General features: G+C 39.3%; 1 protein-coding gene across 1 annotated transcript; it reads left to right on the top strand.

The window, feature by feature from the left end:
* Positions 1-640: 640 nt before the first annotated feature.
* Positions 641-11,101, top strand: AGA (aspartylglucosaminidase). The gene is made up of 9 exons (XM_045552467.1): positions 641-856; positions 2,758-2,911; positions 3,508-3,620; positions 4,405-4,517; positions 5,727-5,841; positions 7,173-7,248; positions 8,498-8,605; positions 9,291-9,424; positions 10,846-11,101. The coding sequence occupies exons 1-9, from the start codon at positions 730-732 to the stop codon at positions 10,944-10,946; spliced, it is 1,041 nt and encodes a 346-aa protein (XP_045408423.1). The 5' UTR covers positions 641-729; the 3' UTR covers positions 10,947-11,101.
* The last annotated feature ends 276 nt before the right edge of the window (positions 11,102-11,377 follow it).

Genomic DNA, 11,377 nt, shown 5'->3' on the forward strand with positions numbered 1-11,377 from the left:
CTATTAAGGCAAAATACATTGAAAAAGCAATGGAGGTAGCCTTCTTGCCCTGGAGGTGCAGAAAGGTGCATTTCAGTGAGCTATGCAAAGGATAAATTTCTACTTTCTCACACTTTCTCCCTTTCTTCCAGCCCAGGGATTTATTACGAGGACGTCCTACAAAACGATGCGTGAAAACGATGCAAGGCTTTGGGGGGTGGGGGGAATTAAAAAAAAAAAAATCCGATCGAAAGCCAACATGCTTCACCTACACTCAATAACCACGCCAGATCTCTGAGGCCAGGAATCCCAGAAGAGTGCATTTTGGGTTGGGCAAACTTTTTCAACTTCAATTTTAAATTAAAACGATTCGTAAAAACCAAATTAATGGTACACAGTAATTACCTTAAGTTCCTAGAGTCATGCAACCCAGAGTTGCGTGATTTCATACTAATTTTCCCATACCAAGCTCAGCATACCTATAACAACAGAGAAAGCAACACTTTGGATGACTATATTAAAAAAAAAAAAAAAAATCCGTATATCCCCCAGGAAGAACCACGCAGCCGACAGAACGCCCCGCGGGCCCCGGAAACGCCACGCCTCGCGAGAGTTGCGGCAGCACCAACCGCGCCCCGCGGCGTGGGCGGGGCCCCGAGGATCACGAGCTCCGCGAGCGCGGGCTGGGGGGCGGGGTCTGCGCCGGGCTGGGGGTCGCGACCTTCGCGCTGGTCCGCTGGGCGCACAGCCATGGCGCGGAGGTCGAGCTTTCGTCTGTTTCTTGTGCCGCTGCTGCTCGGCCCGGCCCTAGCGCGCAGCTACAGCTCTCTGCCCCTGGTCCTCAACACTTGGCCTTTTAAGGACGCAACCGAAGCAGGTGCGGGGCGGCGGCCGGGGGCGGGGGGCTGCACTGCGACCGCTCGCCGGCGGGGCAGGACCGGCCGGCTGGCCCCGCCGAGGGCGCGCGGACAGGCAGGGCGGGCAAGGGCAGCCTGGGCCGCGCCGGTCTCAGCGTCGCTACATCCCGTGCAGTCGACCTTTACTCCCTCCTCCTTGCCACTGCTGCTTTTTAGGTCCTCATCATTTACTCCCTGTGTGCAGATCCACCCTGCTGCTGCGCTCACGGTTACGGCCTTTTGCTTTTACTCTCCAGTGGCACCTACACTTTTTGCCTGAAACCGGGTCTTTCCACGGGCTGTCTGCTTCTCCACTTCTTATTTGTAATCCCTCACTTCTCTGCAGTACTCTGCACTCCAGTTTTACAGACGATTAATAATTTCCCAACCATAGTGTATTCTTTCCCATTTACTTTTTTTGCTACATGCTGACGTCTGGTACTTGCCACCTAGAATGCGACTTTCCAACCTTGCCTGCGCATTAAATTTATCTGCGGAGCTTCTCAAAAATCATCCTGCCCGGGCACCACCTCCAGAGATTGTGATTTAACTGCTGGAACCAGGGCATCTGTTTTGTTTTTGTTTTTGTTTTTGTTTTACAAAGCTCCATAGGTGATTTTGAATTGCAGTTGGGGTTGAGATTCACTAAGCTAAGATATCACCTCTTCCAGGCAGCTTCCCTGGCTTACTGCCCTCAAGCCCAAGCTGAGTTAGGTTCCTCTCCTCTGTGCCGCCTTATCCTGTACGTAACCACTGGCTTGGCATTTTCGCATTTTACTATGCTGTTCCTTTCATTTGCTTCAAGATCTACGACTACATGAGTAATTTTAGACCCCTCTAACTTTCTGGAGCAGAATTGGCCCCAGAACTTGGTGGACCTAAATTTGTGTGTTATAGGCAGTGCATACGATTCAGAGAAAATGAGGAAACAGGCTGTGAAAAAGATATTCCCAGCGATAATGACGGAAAGAAAGTGCAGCAAGCTGGGCAGGGGACAATTCTGTGTAAGTTGCTGCTTTTGAAAGGGGGAACGTCTCTGAATACAGTTTCAAGCCTGGAGATACAGTAGTAGCGCTTAAGAGATGCTTTAAGTGTTTACCAACAATAGCAACTACTCTTCATGTAATTCTGTTTTTATCCGTAAAGGAATTATCCCTTGAAGACTTCCCCCAATGTCCAAGGGTCCACAGAACATAGCATAGTGCTAAAAGCATGGCCACTGGAGCCAAAGTGGCTATTTTTGAATCCTGACTCTGCTACATACTAGCTGTGTGACCTTGAGCAAATTACTTAACCTCTCTGGCTTTGTTTCTTAAGAATGGTAATTGCAGGATACTTACCTCAAAAGCTGTTATGAAGATTAAATGGATCAATCCATGTAAAGCCCATGTTGTAATTATTTACTTGCTGTTACAGTATTATCGAGACTTGCTGTGATAGGTGTTACCTCAATAAAAGTGTTATGCACATTTTTAATAATATTATGATGAATTAGAAATTTATAAGGCTGTGATTTAGCGGATTTTAAATTTGACTACTTTTTAGTAGTTTTGATGGTACCTTTTAAAATAAAGGAGAAGATACTTATTTTTTTTCTCACAAACACAGAAAACTAGGTATTAATAAACGAAGAAACTCTCACTTTGTACCATTAGCCAAAGTCTTTGACTTCTTCATGGTAACTCATTATATAATTTGTCTATATTACTTTGACTTCTTTGTAACACTTCGTAAACTAATTTGTTAAAAATTCAGTTTAACTTGGAGTAAATGTGGAAAAGTTTTTAAAAATTGGAAGTGCACAAAATGTTTTTGGCTTGTTGCATTTGGCATTGGAAAAATATGTAAATATAAAGAAACATTATTGGGATTTTATTAACAGCATGGAGGACATTAGCATCTGGAGGTTCGACCCTGGATGCAGTGGAGAATGGCTGTGCCACATGTGAGAGAGAGCAGTGTGATGGCACTGTAGGCTTTGGAGGAAGCCCTGATGAACTCGGAGAGACCACACTGGATGCTATGATCATGGATGGGTGAGAACACTCTTCAGGACCTGTTTATCTCTGCAGTTTCATTTCATGTTGAGTTACATTTGGAGTTCTTCTAAAGAGAGCAAGATGGAAGAATGCATGAGTTTTGTCACAGATGAAAACCCCTCGCTTATTGTACTTGGCCTTTCCAGACACAGAGTTTCCCTCTCAAATGAAAAAAAGAAATCATCATAGCAATAGAAATATCACACAGAAGTAGGTAGTCTCCTTAGAGAACAGGGAGAATCCCAAGCTACAGCAATATGTCTCTGACCTTATAAATAATTGTATACCTGCCACCCACAAGTCCTGTGTTTTGCCTGATCTGGAGCCTTACAGCCCCTTTCAGAAGCCATATTTAAAATGAGCTAGGAGAAACTGAGAATTTTAGTGCTGTTGGGGTATTTGGTAAATATGCCATCTTTCTATTTTTTCCTTAATTTTGTCTGATTGTGGGAATCTATGTGAACTTCATGAATATCTTGTCACCTTTGTGTTAAGATGAGGGGGTTTATCCTACAAAACACTGTTGCTTGGAGAAAAATATTTATCAACCTATGAAAATGCCTTAATGAATCTTACTGCATTTTTTCTTGCAGCACTACTATGGATGTAGGAGCAGTAGGAGATCTTAGACGGATTAAAAATGCTATTGGTGTGGCACGGAAAGTACTGGAACATACAACACACACACTTTTAGCAGGAGAGTCAGGTATTTGTTAACTGTACTGAAATTTTTTCTAGGGTTATATCTGTAGTCTTCACTGTGAAAAATAGGACTCAGTCTGAAACAGTGGATAAAAGCAGACCTAAGTTCAAATTTCAGCTGTTTTACTTAACATCTGTTTAACTCCGTAAGTTACCTTCTAAATCTCACTTCCTTCATCTTTAAGATAAGATGGGAATGGAAGGAGTTTTGTTATAGCAGTGTCAATTATTTGAATGTCTTCCAAGTTATATACTAAAAATCACATTGTGACCTGTTACTGTTAATGATGTATGATCTAACAACTCCACTAGGCTTCCTTCAATTTTGTTGAATGTACAAAATTGGAAACTACCTGACAAGTAAAAGGATCTGCTACCATTCCTTGGAATCCAGGTGTCCCTTTTGTGTCTCAAAGTTTTTACCAGAGTTTTTTACACCCTAGGCATTGCACGCTGATCAGGGGAATAAGAGTCAGTATTGGTGAGAAGTGTGCCTTTTCTTTTGTAAAATGGTAGGAGGAAGATGTGCAGATGCAGGAGAACTGTCATAACATGCAGGCCAAGGGTCTCAAGCAGATCAGTTTTAGGAAGCACATATGAAAGTTGAAGATCTAGAAATTGATTGCCTTAAAACTGTTCACTTCTGAAGACTCCCCTGAAAGTCTTTGTGTGTCCCTCTGACGTCTTTGTGTACCCCAGTTAAGAGTTGACATAGAACATCTCCAGTACATATATTTTGTTTAAAAGACGATACTTGATTAATTTATACTTATCTTCCCAATCTCCAGCCACCAAGTTTGCAGAAAGCATGGGGTTTATCAATGAGGATTTATCTACTAATGTTTCTCAAGCTCTTCATTCAGATTGGCTTGCTCGGAATTGCCAGCCAAATTATTGGAGGGTAGGTAAACATATTTAATTTTAAAGGGCAAGTTATCTGAAAATATTGCATGACATTCTACTCTCTGTTGCCTGCCTGTTGTGTAGGGTGCCAGTTAGTGTCCTGGCTGAACATTAGAACCAGCCACTTAAGTTGGCTCTGTGGGCATGGATGTTCCTGAAAGCTTCCTAGCTGTATCCGATGCACATCCAGGGTAGAGAACTACTGGTCTCTGGCAGTAGTTTTCAAAATGTGTAGGTTCTGCTGTGGAGAGGGGGCTGCCTCAGTCAGAACTGTTTTGCTTGTATTGTAACAAAGTCCAAAAAAAATCAAAGTTTGGAAACCATTAGTCTAACATATTTCTTAGATTTTATCTATGTGCAGTATATCTGGTATCTTGTCTTTGAGTTGATTTATACTGTTATATGTCTAGTATGTTACTAGTGGGATAATTTGTCTTTATTAGGAATTTTAGCATAAATCAGTTTGCCTTTGCCATACAGGGTCCTTCTGTGGGATATCTTAGTCTCCCATCTGTTTCTTCCTTAAGTCCTAAATACCTCTGAGTAACCAAGGAGGCATGAGTCACTGGGGTTAGCACTTAAAAGAGGCTAATCATAAAACGAGGTTAGGGGAGGCACCTTGTGCACTAATGTGTAAGGCATGAGTGATAGGTTTCTTGCTTTAATACCAATCTATATACATAGCTTAAACTTATGAATTTGGATTATATTCTTGAGTCTTTAAGATGTATAAAGGAATCTTACAGTACAATTTAGAATATATTCACATAAACCTAGCTTTGGGGGAAAAAAAGATTTTGATACCGATTTTAGTTTAAATCTCAGAATTCTTCTTTGGCCAGGGAACAAATTCTGAAATTTAAAGGTCAAGTTATGCACCTAATTCCTTTGAGGATTAAGATCTAAATTTTAAAAACTCTTCATTGTGCTGAGAACTTTAGGTATATGAAATGAAAAATCAGAGACCTGTTCCATTCAATATAGATATCTAATCCATATTATGTAATTCTGAGACTAGAATGGGTATTTAGCAAAATTATATATCCATCTGTTTTTACATAAGACTTAGTTAATCCTTAGCTTTTAATTCTTTAAGTTACCAAATGTCTTTTTTGGTTTCTTCCTAGTAGTTGGTGATTGTATATAGCTACTTGCCAATTTCTAAAAACACACTTTCTAAGAAATAAAACTTAAATATTATTTACAGAATGTTATACCAGATGCCTCAAAATACTGTGGACCCTACAAACCACCTAGTGTCTTAAAGCAGGATGATCCTACCTATAAAGAAACAAGAGATGACTGTGGTCATGATACAATTGGTAATTTGCCTTTTGTACAGTTTTTATGGTTAACGTTTAATTAATTGCCTTCCTGTAGATCCTCTTCATCCCTATTCGTGCACCAGAGGTTGATTGTTTTAACTGCCAAGTATGTTCCCTAGATAGATAGAGAGATAGATGTTATCTTACTATCTGTATACAATTTTGTAAATTATTTATATAAGACCCCTAAAATTCAATGACTATTCACTTGTGGATTTTTAAATCTTTATTTGATATTTAGTTTTTTGATAATTTTATGTTTGCCATATTCAGGTGACCTTAAATAATTTTTTCCAAGCTGTAATGTTGAAAATGTGCATTTGTCTGTGTCTTAGTTCATTTTCTGCTGCTATAACAGAATACTACAGATTGGGTAATTTATAAACAATAAAAGGGTATTTGGCTCACAGGTCTGGAGACTAGGAACTTAAAGAGCATGTGCCAACATCGGGTGAGGGTCATTCCATGGCAAAAGGGCATGACAGAGGGAATCAGGCCAAACTCATCCTGTTTATCAGGAACCCATTCCTGTGATAACTAAGCCACCACTCCCCGAGATAACAGCATCCCAATCACCTCTTAAAGGCTCCACCTGTTAACAGTGTTTAAATGGCAATTAAGTGTTCAAAACATGAACTTGTGGGGGACACATTCAGACTGTAGCAATCTGTATCAGTGATTTTCTTTGGAATTACCTTTGAAATGGTATTGAACAGTAACTAAGCAATCAGAAGAGTAAGAGGATGTGGAATGGCTGCCAAACAATGCTGTGAAACCAGGACATCAAAAACCACAAATTGTCCATGGGTACAGTTTTCCATATTCCCAAGTTTTTTGTTTCCTGCTACCTAAAATTAACAAAAGAGTACATTTATGTTACTTTCTTAGTCAGTTTGGGCTGTTATAACAAAATACCACAGATTAGGTGGTCTATCAACAGCCAAAGTTTATTTCACACAGTTGTGGAGGCTAACAAGTCCAAGATCAAGGCACCGGCCGATTCAGAGTCTGATGAGGGCCCGTTTCCTGGGCTATGGATGGTGCCTGCTCGCTGTGTCCTCACGTGGTGGAAGGAGCAAGCTAGCTCTCTGGGGCCTCTATTATAAGGATGCTGATGCCATTCATGAGGACTTGCCCTCATGACCTAATCATCTTCCGAAGGTCCCCCCTCCTAATACTGTCACCTTGTCAATTAGAATTTCAATATATAAATTTGGGGAAACCCAAACATTTAGACCATAGCAGTTACCAGCTCCTCAATTATTTGGCTATATTTGAGGTAAACTTTAGATATCTACAATGTTTTGTTTTGTTTTTTTAACTTCCAGGCATGGTTGTAATCCATAAGACTGGACGTACTGCTGCTGGTACATCTACAAATGGTTTAAAATTCAAAATACCTGGGTTAGTGTTTCCAAAAGAACAGATCATTCCAATGAATATTGAGGGTAAAGCAATATGTGCTAGGTGCTGGGATGCGGAGGGCGGGGTGGGGGGCAGTAGTGGTTGCAAAGCACGGCCCTAGCCTCACAGGTGAGATAAATGAGTGTGAAAGCAAATGCAATACTCTGCAGAGTGCTAAAGGAAAGGGAGTCACAGCCAGTGCTGTACTGGAGTAGTTAGGAAAGCCAGTAAAGTAATGCTGGGAGCTGAGCCCTGAGTCCACAGAAGGGAGAGGGGAACATGCAGGCAAAGGCACAAAGTAGTGCACGCTTCGGGTTCAGGGATCCTGCTGTGTCTGGGAAGGAAGTTGTGTCCATGAGGACAGGGAGAGGTCAGGGAACAGAGGAAGATACGACCGCAAGGGAGGACTTGAGCCAGATTCAGGGTGTCTTAAGTCAGTTTAAGGAGTTCTGGCTTTTGTCTTGAACTAGTAGAAAAGCATTAAAGGTTTCTTCCTAGAAAAAAATTGGTAAAAGTTTGGCACATTACATAGGAAGCAGGAATAGATTATAAGTAAGGGAAACCAAATTTGAACCTGTTGAGATAGTTTAAAAATTAGATGATAAAGAATGGTAATAATAGAGGAGTCACTATAAATCTCTGCCATCTTGGTATATAACTGGCTGATAAATTCCTTTTTATTAACTATTTTAATTGACTATAAAAGTTGTGTACACATGGTATACAACATGAGGGTTTGATATGTGTATATAGTGTGGAAAGGCTAGATCAAGCTACTTAACATGTACAATGCCTCACATACCTATTTTTTTGTGGTGAGAACACTTAAAATCTACCCTCTTAGCAATGTTCAAATATAGAATATATTGTTATTAACTGTAGTCACAATGTACATAGAGTAGTGTTCTTGAACTTATTGCTCCTGTCTAACTGAAATTTAATGCCCTTTGACCAACATCTCCCCAATCTCCACAAGCCCCTAGCCTCTGGTAACCACCATTTTAATCTCTAAATTCAACTTTTTTGCACACCACATCTGATAACAAATTGTTGTATAGTTAACAGAGGCTTGTGGAAGACTAAAACCTACATCAAAAAACTAATGAAAACCTATGTTCTGACAAAGAATTTACTTAAAATGATAATCAGTGGCTAAGTGGAAATATCCCCTATTTTTGAAACAGCTCATGACATAATTTAGCTTACGCTTGATTTTCTGTCTTAAATCATTATGCTCTGCCCCACAAAGCCGTATAGGAGACTCACCAGTTCCTGGATCTGGGGCCTATGCCAATGATGCGGCAGGGGCAGCTGTAGCCACTGGAGATGGTGATATATTGATGCGCTTTCTACCGAGGTACGACTTCTTACACCTGTGAATTTTAGAGACCCTTAGATATTTTCTCTGTCAAGATAGGAAATAATTTTTGCACCATGTAATCTGAATTCATGTGCACAAGAGCATGTTAGAAACTGCATACAAACTTTCTACTTGTCATTTTGATAATGATAATCGCTCAAGTAATCATAGTCCTTTGAAACATAATAGTATTGCTCACCCTACTTCACAGGTGAGAATACATAGGACCTACTTAAATAATTGACTTAAAGGTACTGAGTAAAGGAGCTGTGATAATTGATGATAAAAGTAGAAAGTTGCAGTCCTTGTGTAACATGTAATTGCTACAACTAGATTTTTACACATGTGCAGTATTTTCCCCTTTGTAGCTTCTTTTTTCATTTAAATATAACCTCTATTGGCTATGATTTTGGGCTGTTTTTACCAAGTGATGGTTACTCACCTAAAGCCAAAAATAATAGTCTTCATCTGAAATTAATGGGTGGATTAGTTGAAAAGATAGACATTGTATCAAGGTTTACTTGCTTTGTCAATGCTTTAATAGGAGTTACTGACTCCTTTCTATTGTATTCTGTCACTTGTGACTGTGCTGATGGTTTTAAATTTCTAACTTCAAGTAACCCTGTTTGGAGTATTATAGTATTTTTCTGTGATACTAAAGTTTCACCTCTGTTTAAATCAGCTACCAAGCTGTAGAATATATGAGAAGAGGAGAAGATCCAACCATAGCTTGCCAGAAAGTGATTTCAAGAATTCAGAAGTATTATCCCAAATTCTTTGGGGCTGTTATATGTGCCAATGTGACTGGAAGTTATGGTAAGTTGTATTGGGATTTCATTTCTTTGTGAACTTACAAATGTTTATAAAACATGCACTTTTAAATACTGTAGTGTATGATACACTGTATCCAATGGAAGAAGGGATAATGTAGAGTAGGCACTGGGTAAATGTTAATTGATCTGTGAAGACCCACAAAGTGTTAAAAATATACCTAAAACTCTCTGGGGGAGACTGCGGGCAGCTGTGATCCAGTCTTTGGCTGTTAGTTCTTATCTTTCACATCTGTCCCAGATGATGGTTGGCATCAGCTCCAGTACCTGTTGAGATAGGCTAATCTAGCAAACACTTTTACTAATTAGAAGTAGACCAGAGTAAATTATCTTCCCTATTTCCTTTCTCTTCATTATTTAAATGTCTCAGCCATTTAGACCTTCTTGGGGCTCCAAAGAACAAAATGTATTACTAATTAGTAAACCAAAGAGGTTAGCAGAATTATTTTTGCACTGTGTTGGAGCCATGTCATTTGCTTCATTTACTTTCCATATGAGCCTATCACAGTTTCAAAGTGTTTTAAGATCAACCACTGCTGATTCTCATTAGTGACTTTTCAGATGAGGAGGATATACAGCTTACTGATCAATGTGACTTATTAGGTTAGACTGCTTATTAGTGTTCTTTGATCTTTTACTTCCCACAGTTCTGTATTTGAAAAACTTGTTTGAAGAATACTTTATTCTTTTTTAAGTACTAAGACACAAAAGTCGATAAAAGTTATGAGGGGGAAAGGCTTTAGGTATAAAATAAATCAGTTTTATTGATTCCCTCTTAAGAAATAAACCTTATTAGAAGGCTTGAAGTCGGATTTAACGGAATGGGAAAATGATAATTATATAATTGTAGATGAATTTAAAATTGACTAATTATTAAATGTAATGACAGTAGAAGGGGACCCCTCCACCCTGCCCCACCCCGCAGGTATTTCAGTTAAAGAAGGTGAACTTGACTAAACAGATGGCATCTTGACAAATAGGTCCTCTGGCTTTCTGTGAGAGTAGAAGGTAGAAAAGAATAGAGGGTGGGGCGGGGGGTTATGGGTGATAGATGGGAATGTTCTAGTGGCTAGGGAAATAGCGGTTTTGGAATGTGCCTGGGTAATTTTTTCTAAGGAAAGGATGTGAAAACAGTTAAATAATAGTAACAATGACAGCATGTATATAGAGCAAAAATGTCAGCCAGTTATCTGAAGTTCAAGAGATGGCTTGCCCACTACCTTTCTTTCCTCTTGTGGACTGTCACTACTGAGTAGCAGGGAGGATGACACTAGTGTACTCCTGTGTGGCTCAGTTAGACATAAGATATACAATGGCCAATGTCCAGGCAATAAGCAGTATGTGTATTAGTTGTAAATATGTGCATCCTATGTCTAACCAAACCACTTTCTCATTTTATGACCCCAGGTGCTTCTTGCAATAAACTTTCCACATTTACTCAGTTTAGTTTCATGGTTTATAATCCTCTAAAAAATCAGCCAACTGAGGAAAAAGTGGACTGCATCTAATCCATCTTTTCTGTCAACATCTATATTTAAAGAAGAAAGAAACAAAGGCTGAAAAGGTTGCTCACGGTCATTGTATAGTGTTCCTCAAGTATTCTCAAGTCTTTTTGTAAAATAAACACAAAAATAAACTTATGCTAAAGTGGCACTTTATATAACTGAAATGTTTTTATTTTTATTATCTATTTTTATTTAAGCTTTTGTATATCCCCTGAAAATAAATATGTATGTGTGTGTGTTGTATATGTTTAGATTTTAGGTGATATTTGGATTTCTGATCAATGTTGCAAGAAATTGCTACTTTGGGGATTTATTTCCACAGTGGTATAGTAAAAACCAAAAGAAACTATATTTAAATGCTTAAAATAATTAGAGTATACAAGTTTTTTAGACCTAAAGAAAAAAGTAACAGTGAGTCTCAGCATTAGTCCTGA

Source organism: Lemur catta, chromosome 5 (assembly GCF_020740605.2).
Source record: "Lemur catta isolate mLemCat1 chromosome 5, mLemCat1.pri, whole genome shotgun sequence".
Classification (NCBI taxonomy): domain Eukaryota; kingdom Metazoa; phylum Chordata; class Mammalia; order Primates; family Lemuridae; genus Lemur; species Lemur catta.